Source organism: Phasianus colchicus, chromosome 16, assembly GCF_987193195.1.
Source record: "Phasianus colchicus chromosome 16, bPhaCol1.hap1.1, whole genome shotgun sequence".
NCBI lineage: Eukaryota > Metazoa > Chordata > Aves > Galliformes > Phasianidae > Phasianus > Phasianus colchicus.
The window spans coordinates 14,106,942-14,125,882 of record NC_143451.1 but is presented as its reverse complement, the minus strand read 5'-3'; the positions used below and the strand labels follow the sequence as shown (position 1 = coordinate 14,125,882).

The window sequence follows — 18,941 nt, the reverse complement described above, 5'->3', positions numbered from 1 at the left end:
CTGCCTCAACCACAGCAACATTTCCGTTACTGGATATTCTCTCAATAGAAACAGAAATATAATGGCAAATGAGATTTTCTTCTATTCATTCTCTTCCATTCAGAACTGAAGAGAAATAGCCTTACCTGACTACAGCAACTATTTAACTCTTGTGTGCCACTATTCAGTTACAACTGCAAATGGGGAGAAACCCAAGAAAGATCTCTCTCAGTGTTGTCCCATGCTCCAAACATCAATCTGTGGGCTGGGCAACAAGACAGAAGGGAGATGCAGACAGCGATACCTGCAAGAACTTAATTTAGAAGCTTTCTTGGCTTTCAAAGACACGAGTTCAGAAGAATTACTTCTGATATCATTAAAAGCTGAACACTCTTAGAACAGCAAGACAAGTGATGAGCTATTTCCTTACTGTGGTGCAGAAGAGGTGGTGATGTGGCACTGCAGAGGTGCCATGGATCACAAGTGCAGACCTGCAGGCTGGGAGCTGCTGACACTGAGAGCAGATGGCACAGAAGCTAAGCATGTGCTCAGCCCACAACAGGGACTGTGTGAGCATCCTTGGCATGCCTGCCCCTAGTCCCTGTGAGATTTCTGCTCCACTCAACTCTCCCTGCTACAGGGTAAAGCCTTTCAGCTCTTGGCCAGAAGGTGCTACTGTATGACCAACAGGTTTGGGACAGCTGGCCATCGCTACTGTAAACCCAAACTAGAGCATGACTTAATCCAGACCACTCTTTGTAAAGAGGGAATACATTTTAAATGAAGATAGTTCACTAACCCTAATCATGAAATAAGAACACATGGTTATTAAAATAAAGCCTTCAGAATATAAAACACAAATTGCTTAAATTTATGATTAGCTATGTCAGAATATAAAAGTAGAATAGAACAACAGTTATTAAAAACATGCATCTTCCTTGCATGCATTCATATAAACTCCATGCTCCGTTTCAGATGATGCAGCTCTAACTCTTTGGCACATTCTCTGAATGGTTCTGATGTGCTTCAAACAGAAAGGGTGTAAGGGTAGAGCTCTCCATCTTCCCCCCTGTACGTTTGCTGTTTGCAAAGCCTGCCTTACAGATGCAAATTATTAAGGTAATGCTGAAAATTCAATAAAACATTCTATGATGATCATCTGCTTCATGTCCTACAGAACTCTAGTGGGATTCAATTAGAAGTAGGGAAATGCATTCAAAGACAGGGTCTGGTTCTTTAGGTAAGAGGCTCTCCTGTCAAATACCTTCATGCTTGTACACGCAACACTTCAGGCAGCTTCTACAAGTCCAAAGATCAATTTTCTGTTCTAATTACTTTCTGGATGTAACACAAGCATTTTATAAGAATTTATTCATCTACGTGGCTTTGATCTAACACACAAGAGCCATGTTATCTATACTGCGATTTATCAATTAACATATATAAACATACACTGCTCTTTCACGTGGCTCTCAATATTGCCTCTAAATGCAAAGGGCATTTTGGAAGAGGAAAACCCTGGTGAAAGAATGCCAGTTCCTCATCCATACTGCAGAATTAGCCATTGCTGCCCCTATCTACTCAGAAAGGCTTTGTGTTGTACAATAGACTCCATCAAATAATTAGTATTTCATAAAAATTCTCATTATGCCCATTTCGATTTCAAAAGCAGCAGCATTCTGTCAATTCTGTCATTCTGGGAAAGCTGCTGATTTTAACAGTGACCTTACTTTAAGCATTCAAGTCTGCGTCTTTTTTCTTTTTTAGATAAATTAACATTTATAAAACTGTACCCAGAAGCAATCAGGAGGAAGGAGCAGATGCACAGGACTCAGTCTGCAGTACAGGGCACACACTCCATGCCCCCAGCCCTGTCAAGAGCAATACGTAGTAAACATTTATCCTTTTAAGCTTACGGTGTAACTTGTTGCCAAGTAGAATGTTTTGAGAATTCACACATGTATAATCAGATGTATTTTATTCTTGCTGAACATCTACTTATTTCTGAGGATTGGGACCTAATCTTTTATATTAGGTAATTCAGGCCTTTTCGAGCAGTTTTCACTCTATGATGAACTAGAACCAGAAACAGAGAATGAGTAAACAAAACCACAGTTGACAAAGGCACGACAGCAGTGTCCTCAATTGAGTGGAGTTGGGTGGCACACACTATCACCTGCCCCTGCTCCCGACCTCCCTGACTCTCAGCATCCACAGAAGCTTCAGCCATCAGTGGGAACCCTGTGTTGAGCTCCAGTTTCCTGAAAATACGTGCAGCTAAGTCATGAAAGCAAAGATTTATATTGGAAGCCTAGCAAGAACAGTCAAGGAAAGTTCTCACCACTGAGTAAAGAGCGAGAGCTGAAAGGAAATGTCAGTTGTGCTCCAAGAAGAGAAAGAATTTCCCCTCTTCGTGGCAAACCAGGAGCAGTTGTGTTTCACCACTGAACTCCCATCACCTCCATTCCTGGGTATGAGGAAAAGTAAAGAACTAAATTTGAACGTATACAGGTTAACGCAAATACCCAGAGAGAGCACAGCACTCTTGCTGGTTAGTATGTGCTGAAAAATGCACAATTCCTTTAAACCAAAGTAAGAAATGCACCACGCATTGTTTATCCCAAACACAGTTGGGGACGTGAGCCTTTCGCCTGGGAAAACCATCTTCAAAGCAGCAACTGTTTTCCCAGCTGTGAACACTCTTTCCTGGGAAATCTACTCGTACCATTACAAAAATAATTTTCAAAGGAATGTGAAATTATTCTGCCTAATCTATGCATATCCGTATTTCAGACATTATTTTGTACCTTCTTAGACATGTTTGTTTACAGAAGGCCTCGTATTCCCTACAAACACGATGTGGTGTGACAAAAAAATTTACTTCTTTTAAAAGATAAATAAACACGCGGTTAATTCAATCAAATAATTTGTACCAACTCTACCGATATTCTAAGTAAGAAGTGTTAGCAGGAAGCAAATAGCTCTGTCCCATAAGCAGCTGCCCTCTGAGTTTGTTTTTTTATTCCCTTAATTTGAATATCATCGCATAGATATTAAGAAAGCAGACAAAACACGTAGGATCCCACACAGCAAGTCACAAATGGGCTCCCAGTTCGGTAATTGCTTTCAGCAATCAAAGGGCTGTCCTGTGGAGCAGCAGGCAGAAGCTCAGGGCCAGCAGGCAGGCCTTGGAGCAAGGCAGAGAATGACTGAAACCAGCAACCAGCAGAAAGGTAGGCCAAAGGAGAGAGAAATGGGCCCATTGCAGACTGGCCAAGCCCAGCAGGCTAACGAAAGTTCATTCATATCCCTACTGACGTTGAAGTTTGCGTTGAGAAGGAGCTATCTTCCCCTCCTTATCACCAGAAGGGAGATTAATTCACAGGAGTTATCCCTCCCAACAAAACAACTGCTGGTGCACCCCTGCATCGAGGCAGGGATGAAAGATTGTGTCATCTTCTCTTCATAACACACACACACAGCTCTATTTGCACATCAGAAATGCAAGCTGCGTGGTCAGGAAACACTACAAGATTCTCACTTTAGGAGGTTTAGCCTCCTAAAAGGCTAAAAAAAAAAAAAAGAATTCTTCAGTAATTTATTATCCCTTTATTTTTTCCCCAATATGGAAGACCAGTTCTCTAAATATTTCTTTAAAATTACTGCACGGATAACATTAAGCATAGCACGCAGGATTAAGTTAGTAAAGCAAAACTGTACAAATGCAGGAGGACATGCACTTAGGTGCAACTTCACAACGCAGCTCAGGGTGGAAAACACAGCTTATTTGGGTGGTTACACGAAAGGCTTCACATCATTCAAAATGAATCAATAAATAAATCAAAGTAACAAGACAGGACTCATAGACTTCGTTTGCAAACCATCTGCAGCTCTTTGTTCTAGCAACAGGATTTAGCATGAATCAGTGGGCTGCCAAAGAAAGAAATACACTTCCCAATGAGAGCTTTACAGTATCTGCTTGATAGATCTTACACCACAAATGACTGGTTTGCGTTCACTAACCATTCATATTACTCCCCCAGTTACCTGATTACAAGCAGCATTAGAGATCGTATCAAAGTAGCACTCCTAAGTATTCCACCAAACACCAAAATTGTTCACCTCCACAGCTGAAACACTGTGGTTTGTGGGGGGTTTTCCACCGCTGTACACAAAACAATGATTTTAAAGAATCACTTTTTGTGGTTGGCTTTGCTGCAGGATGAGTTTAGTAACTCCTTGTTGGTCTTTATCACAATCCCCAAAAGGCTGAAGAGAAAAACACTTTCCCTACTAAGTTTGCCATTTTCCATTTAGCAAACAGAGCTCACTGTTTGGGCACCTGCACAGCAGCCCTCTGATTAAAGAAATGCTCTGAGCTACTTGTTTATTTGCCATTGTTTGTACTGCCTGTATGGAATCTCAAAAATTAAATTCCTTTCCCACTGATTTTGCCTTTATCTGGGGAAAATGTTGATTCCTCCTCCTCCAACCACCAGCGCTGCTGAAGATGACAAGGAACAGACAAGAACTCGTGCTGCATGAGCATTACACAAAATACCCTTCAACCACAAACAACAGGATTTGATTTATAATGACCTGACTGGCTCTTACTCAATTTTCCTTGAAGTTACAACATTTGCTAGACTAAATTGGGAAGGAAGAGGAAATTAACGTTGTTTTCTATGGATTATCAATTTTGAGTCTCTTGCTTAATAGATGTTCAACTCTGGAAGAATTTCTTGCTGTTCTGCAGGAAGCCTGCAGCTCTGAGAACAGCACTGGAGGAACAGGATGCAGCCCTTATATCCCAAGGTTAAAAGACCCTTTGGTACAGTGAGGTCGTTCTCAGCACAAACTCCAACAGCCTTCACAACCAAAGCCATCACTGCACCACGTTCCTTGCCTACAACATTCTAAACGTCAGTTCTGCTTTTCAGTAAGCTTCCATAGCACTGAGGCAGCTGAAATCTGAAGGGTGAAGAAATCCATAAACAGAAGCAAGGCACGAGTGACTGCAAACAAGCACTGCCAATGCTTCTGTTACTTCAACACGACTGATAGCAATACCACGAATATTCTTGCCATGGAACTGAGACAAAACTCATTTGTCACACACAAGGCCCATCAGAAAGCTTTTCTTTAAGAAGCCAGTATTTAGCTCCAGACCACCAGTCTAGAAGGCGTACTTCAAATTTCTTTTCTTTATGCCTATATTATGTGACAATATAATCTCCAATTATAGTATGGATTAATGTAAGACTGTGTTGGTAAGCTACAAAATCATTAAAAACACAGACACTAATGCCCAGGCATTTTAAAAATCAATGTTAAAGACACGTGGGTTTTATTGCCAAGTAGCTCAATAAAACAGCAATGTTACGAAAATCAGTAAAAAAAAAAAAAGGTAAATTCAATCTAAAAACTTGCATTGCTCAGCCCCACTCGAATTTGGCATGCAGAGCCACGTGGTTCTGAGATCATTCAGAGAAACATTTCTGTTGTACCCGAATCACTCACTGCTATTCAACGTAAAGAAAAGAAACCGAGAAGATGAAAATCAATAAGACATCAAGATTACTCCAAAAGGCCAAGCTGTTCCAAGGAAAAATGCTTTCATCTCAGGCTGCTGAAAATTTCTGAAATAAATTCCACGAAGGAATAATCAATGTGTAATAAATTCCATCACTTAAGACAGATTCCAACGTGCCTGCCTGCAGCTCTGTACCAAAATCATTTAGAGATTTACATTTTCCACTTTGCAGACTGAAAGTGCTTTAACAGAATAGGAAAAAAAGTAAATCATGGGAAAGAAAAGTGACTTAATGACCCAGTGAAAACTCCCCCACCACAAGCAGCGTGCTGCTATCTTCTGACCTACTTCCATCACATGAGACTCTTCAGCAGGAACTGGAACCTACCAATTCTTGCATTAAGAACACCAAAAAAAAAGTTCTCTTTACTTCAGTTGCTGCATTAGAAGTCCACCACAGCACAGAATCCAGCACGGAATCAGAATCCAGCTGTCATACTTCAGCGATTTCTGCAGGTCTATCAGAAGTTAAGCTTACTTTAAAGCAGCAGAACATTCTCAGCCGTTGTCTTTGTTCCATGCAGCTACCAGAGCCCAGCACTCTGCAGCTTTCTTCTCTCGAGAGCTCCTTCTCACCTTTCTGTATATGCACAGCAAATTTAACTTGTTTTCAGCTATATCTTGCACACTGACAAGGTCTGATTGCCAAAGCATTTTAAAGCACAACGCCACTGTGACTTAACTGTGTATTTCACACTAAGCTGGGAGTGCACACAAGCAGCAGTCAAAGTGGGATACAGCTGACACTCATTGACCATTTCTGCAGTAAAATTGCTTAAGATCTGCCTGATGTTTTTCATCCTTGCCAGCCATTCCAAATAAAAAATGTGGTCTACTAACTTACACTTTCCTACTATCAACAGTTATAGTTTATAAAGCCGATGCCAAAAAATGGCTTCTCATAGACCTTATATGGCATTCCCTAAAACTAACACCAGATACATGTTTAAGCCACCCACTGACACCAACATTTATAGTCCTAAGAATGCTGTGCCTAGCCATGTTCCCTAACAGCACTAAGGAGCCTGCTTTCCATTTCATATTTGCTCTCTCTTTCACTGTCCCATAGCCTGCAAGGACAATAAGAGCTGATCCAGGCCTCCTATGAGCTGACCAGGTGGTCCAAAAAGAAAGATCAGACAACATCATCTTAATTTTGTCTTTCTATTTCACACTTCTTAGCCTGGAAAATTATTTTCTCACAAATTATATTACTATATTACTGAATTATATTACTAGGAATCTGAAGTCTCTAACGCACATCTTACAAAGAGAAGGAGAAACATTTCCTTTTATGAAGCTACAAATAAGAGACTTGCCATTTTACTTTGAAATAGACAAAGGTGCACTCTTTCCTTACTTCAGCACATTCCTGCTGTGTTCAAAACCACAGGTATTTACAGAGCTCCAAACAGCTGCTGCTCACAGGTTGGCTTTTCTCATGGTTCACAACAACTGCAGACATCTGTATCTGCACACAAGCAAAGGTTCTCAGAAAGAAGTTTTACTGCCAGTATGCTTAGGTAAAGCACAGCAATAAGTAGTGCTAGATTCTAGTTATGATCTCCATTGAAACACACATCTCATGGTAATTGACAGCGACATGCAGCTCTCAGATTTATGTCAGGTAACTGTGTTCTGTAAGACCACGGCTCATCACCACCCTGACGATTCCTAAGTAAAAGAACTTCACCTTTCATTCTTCACTTTGTTATATCATCAAACCACTTTCATTGCTTTGATCCATGTTCCACGTTAAGCACGTGGAAGAACTGAATTAAGTCACCTTGCTTATGCACCATTTCCATCAGAAAAAAAGCGGACACCCTTTAGTTTCCACTTAACATCTCAATATTGTTAGTCTCATTATCATAAAATCAATTCATCAAATATTCCATTACACAAAGAGACTGCTGACACCTTCTGGCCATTTGACATTCTGTACAAATACCAACAGAATTTCCATGAAAAAAATCTTTATGCTTTTCCAACCACTCAGAATCACATGAAGGCTTCAGCTATGCCTCCACTGCCATACGACAGCTGATCAGAGCCATTGGGTTCCCCTCTCACCCACATCCTTTGTCTTTCATAAAAGCATTCAGACCAGAGACTCTGACTGCTCCAACTACACCAAATGATCAGACACACCCCAAGATGTTTGCTCAATTTATCCTCTCTTTTTCACTTTCACTCCAGGTGTACCATATAAGGGACCACTGCAACTGAATCACAGGGGTACTCAGACTGCTGTGCAACACCACAGGTAACAATCTATCCACACTGCACTGAATTAAACAGTGAAAACCGAGATGACCTACCTGGAGACTTCGTTTCTTTTTCTTTGGTTCAGTTTCTGACTCCAGCTCTCCCTTTTGGGTCACACGTTGCTTTAGCTTTTTTCTCTTCTCTTCTTTCATTTCTTTGGTTTGTATATTCTTCTTTGCCATTCTGAAGTAGAATATTACGTAATTACCAACTATCAAACCACCATTACAACTCTTAATTTTGTAGGCTTTTTTTTAATCTTAAACGTACAGGCTTCATACACAGAGTCTACACTATACAAGAATTATATCTTGACTAGGAAAATGCTCGTTTGCACTGAACTTCAATTAACTCGGGGATGTTTTCAGCTTTTTCCTCTCAGAATACAATCTAGTTCAGCTGCTGCAAAACCAGAATATCACTCCCTTGTAACTCCATGGCTACTGTGCTCTGTGAGAGCCCAACACCCACAGCTGATGCAGTGCTGCCTGCAGGCTATGCTGCACTCAGCAGCAGGTCAGCAGAGCTGTGCTGCACTGGGAGGCAGGTCAGTAGCACTGTGCTGCCTACAGGTGGCAAGGCACACAAGGGCTGCTCTGAAAGTAACGCCTCCTATTTTGTTACGTTGGCCCACAATATCAGACATGGATGTTGGTGGGATGGCAGTAAAAGCTGAACCTTCCCACCAAGATCCCACGAGATTTTACTGCTGGGTGACTGATGGCAGCAGAGGGACCACCTGACATGGAAGTGAATACGAAGCAAAGGTACCTCTCTTAATCCCTTCACATAGAAGAAATGGCACTTGTTAACGATCACTGATGTTTGTGGACACCGCACAGTGGGTGTGAGCACAGCCAGGAGGTGGGCGGTGTGTTTCTGCAGTGGTGATGCCTACATTGGTGTAGATTTCCTACAAGCACGGCATGCAGGCTCTCGTTCAGTGGCGGTGAAAGTGCACAGCTCATGGTGGCTGTAACACGATGGCAAGTGCAACAGTGAGAGCAGAGCATCAAGGGCCCAGGCTTCAGCAAGTGAGGGTTTGCTCAAACACAGCAGTCATGGGCACGGAAATAAAAGAAAGGAGGCCTCAGGTAGGCAGGGATGCCCTCACCTCCACTGCCAGCCGTTACATGAGGGCTGGATCCCTCTGCTCACACAGCTGCACTGCACTGCATGCACCTGAGCCCCCCTGTGCCGGCCCTGCCTTCCCACCAGCTGTTCCATCACTGCCTCAAGCCATGACTCAGCATTTCTGCTACAGCGCTGCAGGTGCTGGCACACAGCGTTCCGTAGCTGAGAACTCGCTCTAATCCAGCAGCACTACGGCACTCCTCGCGTCCGTCTCCATTTCCGCACAGAGCACTAGGAGGCACTACTTTCGGAGCACTCTCGTGCCCGGCCGGCGGCACCACGTGACTTCCCCCCCCCCCCCAACCCCCCACGTGCCGTCGCACCGCGCGCCCCTCCGCTCGCGCAGCGCGCGCCAATCCCCACACATCGGCGGAGCCCCCGCGGCTCCGCTTCCCCGCCACACCGACACGAGCGGAACGCCACACGGCAGCCCCGCACCTGCGGCGAGGCAGAGAGAGGCCTCAGGGCCCCGCACCCGCCACGGATACGCGTAAGGAGGGCCCAAGGCGCCGCACGGCCGCGTCCCCGCACGCCGCCACGCACCTTTTCCCGGGCCCGCCTCCTCCGCACATTTAACTGAGCCTCACGCTTGGCGCCGCGGCCCGCCCCTTCTCTCCCATTGGCTGAGGTGAGGGAATCGGAGCATCCGGTTGGCTCCCGGCGTGCCAATCTTAGGAGCGACCAATAGGAATCGGAGTTCCGGTGTAGAACGCCCACTCAGAGCGCGCATGCTGGGAGCCCGGCCGGCTCGCGGAGGGCAGCTGTGACGTCATCTTCCCGCGCCGAGCTGCTCCGCGCGGCCGGCCGGCCGCCTCCACGTGGGGGGGCGCAGCGCTCGCCCCGCCCGCCGTTGCCCGGGTGAAGGCCGCCGTGCTCGGCACCTACCCGGAGCCTACGCAGCTATTGTGGGCGGATAGGAAACACCTCCCGGGGCAGGGCTTCCTGGAGCGTGCCAATGCCCATTGCTGTAAATGCCGCACGCACAAACATCTCCGTGGTAATTTACGGGCAGGGACAGTTACGGAAACCAAACGCGTCACCGGAGCGATTCCTTGTGGGCTGGAGGCAACGCCTCCCGGCATCACCTTACCTACGGGAGGAGGCAAAGCTTCACGCTCCTCAGCAACGCCCTCACGTCCTTCCCACCTCACAGCACGCGAACCCGGCCAGTGCTCGCTGCTGCTCCCCCCGCAGCCCCCTCCCCTGCCGGGGCACAGCGCCAGCCCCGTGCAGCATTACAGGGATTACCAAGTCCTACGAGCAGCGCGGTGCCGTGGCTGAGCGCAGCGGAAGGCCGGCAGGGGGCGCTGTCTAAAATCAGAGCTGTCCTGTCAGCTTTTGTTCTATCGCGGATAGAAGCGCGCTCTGTGCTGAGCCGCCGCAGCAGCAGATTTTATTACGCGTTCTATTGCGCCACCCTGTGGTTAAAAGCGGTATTACAGGCATCGGCCGATGACAATTTGGACCTCACGATTGCATAAAATTAGGCTGCCTGGAATTAGCGGCGGTAACTCGTACCGCCCGGCTTCACGTATTCTATTTGGCCAGCCTAAAGCTCTGCAGGGCTTTAATCGTTCTCCAAAAAACACACGTCACTGTATGAGATGAAATCCCACTAGGTAAGATGTGAACGGAGCTAGCACACTCATTTATTGTTCCACGTTTCCAAGAAATCACCTTATCTCTGCCCTTTCTGACAAAAAGCCTTGGCTACGTATTCGATACCTTGGCCACATACACAGCTTTCGTACAAGGAACCATAAAGGCACACTTTCCCTTTAGACAGCATTCATACTCTAAGGAGGCTTTCCAAAAAGAGAGAAGCAGCACACCATAATCTACACACAAACATGGCAGACTCCAAGGTTGAATGTATATGCATTAACTGCAGTTGTGCTCTCATCTCCTACTGAATTATCAACGATTATTTTTCCCAGGTCAAGGAATGCAACATTTTCTGCTACACTATTCCTCCCACCTCAGCAGAATGGCATTGGAAGCTCATAGCTGCAGGTGATTTGAGGGACTGCAATTACCCTTCAGTTAGTCCTAAGCCAAGGCTCCAGCCTACCGGCCCCAGAGTGCAGAGGAATAGCTCCAATGACACATGAAATTGAGGTCTTAACCCCCTGACATCATCAGTAAGCTTTGGCATTTTTCTCACAATTAGTTGGATGAGAGGTCTACTTAGATCGCAGCTGGGGAATTAGCACTGTTCATTAACAGCACATTTCCATTTCATCAAGCTGCAATACTTCAGGCCCCAAGCTAAGCAGCTGGATGTTCCTGCACTTTAAAGAGCAGAGCCTTTAGGTAATACAGCTGATGAAGATAATAGATGTCACATATCCATTATGCCTTTGTTTAAGCCTTTCAGGAAGAAAGCAAGAGTAAGCTCCATAAACAATGCTGCATTTTGGCCTCATTATATGCAACAAGAAACACTTAATAGCTATTTTGCTTCCCTCTTTGCCCCAGCCACAAGGAAACACCCATACCATTCTACATTCCTACCTAGGGGGCAATAAATTATGAAGAATTATGTTGTGCATGCCTTTGTGAGCACTATCCTTTCACTGAATTGCTTAGGGAGGGCCCAGGAAAACTGAATATGGCTTTATAAATCAAGTACTCCAAACAACATCCAGAAACCGAGAGACATTATAGAATACTAGCTTTGCACTGATAGATGTTGTTTGTCAAGCAGAACGCTGCATTGTGTGCCAATTGATTTCCAAAAGGACTGAGAGCTATGTCAGCAGCCTGTATTTCAGACTTCCATCTTAGGAGATACTCAGTTTAGCCTTGCTTGACCTAAACAAAGCTGGCTGTGTTTCAACTTAATCTTAGCTTTCTTACCATCATTTCCTCAACGATTTTTCCTAGAAGAAAAGCTGTAATATCATGAAAGAAACAAAGTCTTAGAAAGGGTGACAGTTTATTGAAAGGCTAAGAGATTATACACAAAATAAATTACTCGCATAGAAAAGAGCTTCAGATGAGATTAACTTAAAAGTAGACAAAGGTTTGATCCAGATGTGAAAAGCCTCTATCATCTGCACCTGAAAGACATAAGAATGCACTGTAAGAGCCACACCACTAAAACCTGCAGTCACAAGGAGATACACCATAGCAGGGAAGGCCTCAGGCCATTCATTCAGAGGCTCACTGTGCTTTTCAGCATTCAGATGAAGCACCAGCTCCCCAAAACTGAACCAAAAGCCTCATTCTGAGCCAATGGGAAACAATCTGCTGGCCCAATGAGCAACTCTGTGACCCTGCAGCAGCTCAGTGTGTGACAGCAGCACTGCTATGCTGTGTTGACATAGAAGTATTTTATAAATCTCATTCATCTTTTCCTCATTCCACAGCTTATACCTGTTGTGCTGAAGGTTCCCATTAGATGGCACTGCAATTGCTCCTGTTGATTTGAAGGCAGTTTGAGAGGCTCGCATCAGAGCTGCATACCTACAAAGAAACACAGCCAGGCTCAGCACCACTTATACACACCTTCAGCCTCACTCTTCCATCCAGTTTAATTATCTGCATCTGACACATAAATTTTATACTCCTACTACACAGAACAAGGATGTCTTGTCTGCCTGCAAGAGATGTTTTAAGTTCAAAATTAGGTTAGGAAGCTATGGATTTTATTCCCAGTTACTTCAAGGTTCTGTGCAAAGCTTTAGGATTCCAGTATTTAGATCAAGAGCCCAAACAGTGCTTCAGACAGACAGCACCTGTTCTCAGGGCTTTTTAAAAAAAAGTCATGCTATCAAGTTAAGCAAGCTTGGGAGAGTTTTAGGAAGTTGTTTGAGAAGCTTTTTTCCTTGACTCAGACTATCAAGAATTATGCCGAAGATCCAAAAAGGAACTAAGGGCTATTTAACTCAAGTGACCAGTGGTCCACATCGTTCCTTATTTGTCTGAGCTCCCCACCAAGCCCTGATGTGAGCTCTGAAGTTTCAGCCTGGGCTCTGAGTACCACAGCTGCAGCTTACCCAGCCTTGGAGATGGGGCGGCTGCCTGCTTTACAGTCATGATCCAGAGGATGCCGATGCTTTATGCAGAAGTTGCCACCACACTGCTCACAAACTACTTTCATCATCTCTTTCCTTTTGCAGCCTGGCTTTAAGCACTTGTTTGTAAAGATCTAGATAACAGAGGACACGAAGTTAACAATGATTGTTTGCTTTCTGTGATCAGCTTCCCAGATAACAACCAGGCTGAAGCATGAATGCTGGATTGCCCTCAAAACAGAGATTGAACAGCCAGCTCCTACATGCTCTGCTTTCAGAAGACCTAGCTTGATAAGCATTAAAGCTGCTTAGATTCCAACAGCAGTTCCCATACCTTTTGCTGTGCTGGATTGTATTTGCAGTCCTTATCCATGTGGGCTCCAACCACAATATCTGGTACTTCACCCTTCTGTACAGGGACAGGTGCATTACAGAGTGGACACACTGGAACCTGCACATTCTGAGAGCACACCACACCAATTAGAAGCCTGACACTTATTGCTTTGCCCTTCCCTTTCTCTTACCCGTGGGTGATGGAAAGTACATTCATAAGTATGTTATGTTCTATTCATTAATTCTCTTCAAGAGGATTTTTAGGAAGGCAGTTGTAAACCTGTATCCAAAAGCCAGAAGTGCTTTGCCAAATGAGTTTATAGCAGCATATCCAATAAATTCATTTTAAATATGATTCTGGAGTACTGAGCACTACATGCAGTCAAGTATCAGCCAGAGATCAGCGTTCTCCCTCACTTACTCAATTTATTTCTTCTGCAGTAAGTCTTAGGCCACACTACATTACTGAGAGTATCAAGCACTTCTCTTTGTGAAGAGGCAAAACAAGTGAGAAGAATGACAATCTAGTAATGAGCTCAGAAAGGCTGTGCTTCGATACAGCAGAATTCCAGCTGTATCATTAGCTGATACCTCTTGGCTCTTCCACCTGCTTTCATAGAAACCACAGGTGGAGGCTCAGAGCAGCCTTCCTGCATGACTGGGTGACCTGCAGTGGCACTCACTGACTCACACAGGAACTCACTTTCTTGTATGCAGAGCTACAGCTGTGCTCATCATAGCGGATGTGGTCCTTGCAGAAGACTTCTCCACAGGCGTCACATTTCAGAGGAAGGAAATCTGGGAGATGAAAAGAGACAGAAATGGATTCTCATAGAGCAGAGCTGAGTGCTTCACAGTGTAGTGCTGGAGGCACATTACAAAGCAAGGCATTGTTTTTGCCTAAACTCTTCCTGTTGATACCTGGGTTTTGTCATTCCCCACAAACAGGGGAAAAGAAGATTAAGTGGCAGTCTAATGCAGGCAGACCAAGCACAAGCCACGTGGAGCTCAGGACACTTTTAGCAAGTCATTAGTCATAAAACAGGCCGAAATACAAAGCCAGGGCCCAGAGCAGAAGCCATTCATTAGAAAGCAGGAGCTCCTTAATTTCATCAACAACATCTCAGAACAAAACACTGTGCCCTCAGCGATTCTTCCTATTTAAGGGGCATTCAGGGTGCTACATAAAAAGCCACAACACCTGCTCCTACCCAGCGCACCCCGACAGGGTCAGACCGACCAGAAGGGCACCGCGCACAGCATTCGGTCCCTGGGAACGCAGCGCCCACCCGGCGTGGGGACCATCGCAGCTGGGGGGAGGTGAGAGCAGCACAGCCCCTTCTAACGCACCCCCACCGGCTCCTTACCGAGCTGTCTGCATGTCCGCTCCGAGCAGTGCCGGCCCAGCCACGGCAGCTCCATGTCGATGCGATGCGATGCAATGCAATGCAATACAATGCGGCGCGGCTCTATAAGCGCTCCCGCTGATTCAGCCCCGCGCCGCCTGCTGAGTCACGCTCCCGCCCTCCCGGCCACCCCCGATGACGTCACGAAGGAGCGAACCAATGGCGTTCCCCTCCCTCCGTCGCCGGCTGCGCTGCGCGTTAGGTGAAGGACCAATCAGCTGCCGGGACGGGAGTGCTGAGTCATGCCCAGGGCGGCGGGGCGCTGACGGAGCAGATGGGGCGCGGGGCGCAAACAGGAGCAGGGTTGGTGCCGGACCCTGCGGTTCCAACAGGAGACTACGGGGTATTTCGACGTGCTCCACGTGCTGGGTGCGTGGCACTGTGTTCGCTTTGCGTGGAGGTGGGGATGCCGGCTTGGTGATGTTGGTTACTGCAAGAGTGCCACGTGGCGCTCATGTGACTCCTGTGTGTGCGCTGACATCACGCCCCGCTCTGCCACGTAGATTAATTTTCCCACCTGGACTCAAAATGTTACCAACGATCCTCATTTAAAGCCCTTTCTCCAAAGAACAGCTGCAGTGGCAGTACAGTGCAGCCTCCCGCAGTCCTTTGGATTGTGCTTCCATCTCCCTACCTGCAGCACAGGGGCTCTTTAGGTGTACGTGCCACATCCAGGCTGGGTTCACTCACAGCTCACCCTGGGACACGGCACAGCCCCGTGGGATGTCCCCCGTTTGGATGGCAGTGGTGTGAATGGCAGTGCTGAACCCAGCTGAGCGCTGCCGTGCTGCCCAGTATGGCTGCAGGAATTTGGGTAGAGGAGCCTGGTGTCAGAAGAGACTTTCTGGGTCATCACACTCAGCGTCCATTGAGCACGTAGCTACTTCATGGAATTCCCTTCAGGAACAAACCAAACCTAGCATTAAAACTTTATTCCCATCAGAAGGCTGCCCCACATCTCCAGTGATCTCATGACAAAAAAAAAAAAAGCATCTTAAAGTTTCCAGTTTAAAAGTCTCCTTGGCCACCTGCCCTCAAGGCAGTGTTGTTCCTGGCTTATTTTCTCCTCACCATGTTTGAGGAAGAAGCAGCTGAAGGAATCAGGTTGACATTGCTTTCAATTTCTAAGGCTGTTGCCTGCCTTTGTCCTAGAAGAGAATTCTGTAGTTGTGGTGGATGTTTCCATCAGATGTCACACAGTGTTGATCTGCTGGTAGATGTTTCCATCACCATCACACGCTGTTGGTCTGCTGATGGTCAGCCACTTCCTTGGGTTGGGTTTGATGCAGAAGCTGCTGGTTCCAAGTCCAAGGAGAGCCTGAGCTTCTCAGCACACGGACATGTCTGGCATGGGGCAATGCAGTCACGCAGCATCTTCCATCAGATTCACTTGGCCACTGCTGTGTGGTTAAAAGGATTTCTTTGGCTGAGCTGAGCCAGCTTCACCACGTCCACTGGGGATGAGGTCAGAGCACGGCCTCACCCACTTTGTTCTTATCTCAGTTGGTTCTGACAGCTGGGGATGGGACAGTGTTGAACAGCATGACAAAACAGCAAAAAAAATTAAAAAAAAAAAAATCCAAATACAAACTACAGTGAAAAGTCCAGCCTCACATGGAGCTTCAAGACCTTCACTGCATTATACATTTATTCATCAGCACCATTACACTGTTTATAGAATATTCCAGGACATGGGCAGCACAAAGAAAATTCCACACCCACCCAGCGCCCAAAGGGACTGGGACCCCCAGAATCTGATGGGGAAGGCTTGCCCAGAGCAGTGGGGTGAGTGGGGCAGGAGGAAGAGGCTGATGCTGGCACGTGGGTTCATGGCACTCTGCAGCCTGCAGAGCTGCTGTGAAAGGGATCATGTTTTGTGGTGGGAAGGAGGAGCCCGCTGGTGGATGACAATGGGAACAGCTATGCACAGATTAGATACTCTTAAGGAAGTCTGTAAATCCCGAGTCTGGAAACCCATGAAGCACAGGCAGCCATCTTAATAGAAACGAGGATTAGAAATTAGCCGAGGTCTTTAGTGATATTTTTAGAAGTTTGCTCCTGACAGGTTAGGCTGCTGAGAACGGGAGGAACGCACCGAACCCCGCATTACTCGGGAAGGGATCAGAGTGCAGCGTGTGATTAGAGGCTGGCTAGCTTAGCGACAAGGGGGATAGGTGGGTTAGAACTGGTTCAGGAGGAATTAGCAAGGGAAATTGCTTGAGAAGCAGAATTTGATTAAGGGCAGCCAACATGGATTTGTGAACGGAGAGCTCCGTGTAACCAACTCGCTGGGTTTGGGGGAGGTGTGGATGCTGCGCAGCCTGAGCTGCAGAGGGCCTTCAGCACAGCGGTGATGCTGGGGGGGATGGATGGGGTCACCTGCTTCCCTCCCTCTTTCCTCTCCACCCCTTCTGCTTCTTTTCAGCATTTCTGTATTTTCTGTCCTCCATGGCTCTGCTCCTTGTCCTCTCCCTGTCTCCCTTGGGATTGCCTCTTGGTGGCTCTGCGGTTGGTAAATTGCCACCATCCATCCCACCTCACCAATATGGGATGTCTTTGGACCCGTACAGCATTCTAAAGGCGAATAAAACACCTCAGAAGACATTCATGCCCTTTCCCAGCTTTTCTTTCAAACAGGGCCCCCAAAACAATCTGGTCTGGAGAAGGACAGAAATGCCCCTTCCTACCAAGCTGCCTTACAATGAACCAAGATGCCCACAGCCCAGGCATGCTGACATCCATCTCCTCTCCTCCCCGCGTGCCCCAGCACACCAGGCAGACACACACAACTGCCTGTCCATGGTGTCCCCAGGGCCACCTCATCCCTCACACCCACCTGCACCAGCCAGAAGCAGCCTGGTGGCCCCGTTAACACTCAGCTGGCCCCGGTTCACCTTTCCCTCTTCCAGGTCCCTGAACTCCCATCCCATCATCCTGCTTTTCTGCTCATAATTCCATACCAAGCTTTTAAAACAGAATATTATTTTTATTGCAATGACCCCATGGTGCTACCAGTTCCCTCTGTGGAGGAGATGAGACATCTCCATTACACAGCTCAGATAAGTGTCTTAAAGAGACCACACACGGAGGAACCTAATGGTACCTATTTTTATTAGGATTATTACAGGAGGGGAAGTAAAGCAGCCCCGTCTCCCCACAGGATACTCCGTTCGCAGCAGCAGACAGGGAAGAGAGATCTGTGGAGGCGGATCAGTTTTCCAAGAATATTAGCTACTGCTGCTCTAAAATTAGAGTCTAGGGAGAGCAGACAGGTTGACATAATTGAAAGGGCTGTCTTATGGGATGACATAGTTAAACGAGCCCATGATCAGCTTTGGAGTGACAGCTCAGCGCCTTCTTCTAATCCCCAAAGGAGCACCCAGTTGCAGGGCTGTGATTTAACTAGTCCTGGATCTTATCTTGTGACGGTGCCAATATTATTAGAACTCATTTCTAAAGAGTTGTCTCCAAAATCACCGTACATGAACAGACTGCTTTCGCAGGCACGGCTCTCTGCAGCTTCACCCTGCAAAGCTCATCATGGATGCAAACGCTCCTCTGCTGCCCATCTCACAGACCCCAAATCATCCCCATAGGCTGAACTGCAGGGGCAGACCCAGAAACAGGATTAAGAGCCTCATTTCGGGATGAAGCTGAAAAATGTCCTTGAGCCGCACATTTTATTCAGCATAATTTAATATCAAACACAAACTAACAAAGTTAGAGGTGAAATATAATAGCAGGAACCCCATAAAAAGTAACCTAATCTGTAAGATAAATAGACAACACTTTAGCCTGGGGAGATGGCAAATAAAAGAGAAATATGAGCAGAGCCGTTCTCAATTCATAAGTAACTTTAAAGAGAAGTAATGAAGATGACTTCTCCAACTTTTAATGTCCTAAAATTCCTCTCAACAACAACAACGAGAGGCAATTTTAATGCTTTCTTCATAAACTCTCACAGGGAGGATGGCTGCAGCCAAGTTGCCCGGACCATTCCTGCAGGGGCAAACACAGCTGTTGGCAGGAGCAAGCAGAAGAGATGGATGGAATGGCTCAGAGGGGCCAACCTGCAACCTCTGGTGGGGCCAAAGTGATGGAGCTCTGCTCATCCCATGCTGCTTGCCCATGGCCACCTCCTGCTGCTTTGTTTCAGGTGCAGAACTCGGAGTATGCAGTGCCTGCATGGCAGCCTTAGCCAGACTCATT

At 46.4% G+C, this 18,941-nt stretch overlaps 2 protein-coding genes and 1 long non-coding RNA gene across 8 annotated transcripts in view; 1 reads left to right on the top strand and 2 right to left on the bottom strand.

Annotated features, from left to right (window-relative positions):
- The window catches only part of CHLSN (cholesin), a 100,374-nt gene extending 90,754 nt beyond the window's left edge, over positions 1-9,620 (bottom strand). The window contains exons 1-2 of one of the 5 annotated variants that reach the window (XM_090151443.1): positions 9,518-9,620; positions 7,894-8,023 (exon numbers count right to left, since the gene is read on the bottom strand). In XM_090151443.1, coding sequence (XP_090007569.1) covers positions 7,894-8,023; positions 9,518-9,546 — 159 coding nt within the window. In that variant the 5' untranslated portion in view covers positions 9,547-9,620. The other 4 variants (XM_031606762.2, XM_090151441.1, XM_090151440.1 and 1 more) reach the window with 4 other exon arrangements.
- Positions 9,621-9,742: 122 nt separating this feature from the next.
- Positions 9,743-12,431, top strand: LOC116237508 (uncharacterized). Its single transcript, XR_004168749.2, has 3 exons — positions 9,743-9,971; positions 10,912-10,987; positions 12,346-12,431. It is a non-coding gene; the product is annotated as an uncharacterized LOC116237508 (long non-coding RNA).
- Positions 11,894-14,845, bottom strand: ZFAND2A (zinc finger AN1-type containing 2A). 2 transcript variants are annotated; one of them, XM_031606717.2, is made up of 6 exons: positions 14,694-14,845; positions 14,030-14,124; positions 13,328-13,453; positions 12,976-13,127; positions 12,353-12,442; positions 11,894-12,036 (listed from the first exon to the last, which is right to left on the bottom strand). In XM_031606717.2, exons 1-6 carry the CDS (start codon positions 14,746-14,748, stop codon positions 12,027-12,029), a joined length of 528 nt encoding a protein of 175 aa, XP_031462577.2. In that variant the 5' UTR covers positions 14,749-14,845; the 3' UTR covers positions 11,894-12,026. The 2 variants fall into 2 exon arrangements, with proteins under 2 accessions (XP_031462577.2, XP_031462578.2); XM_031606718.2 differs by lacking the exons at positions 11,894-12,036; positions 12,353-12,442 and having other exon boundaries at positions 12,972-13,127.
- Between the last annotated feature and the right edge of the window lie 4,096 nt (positions 14,846-18,941).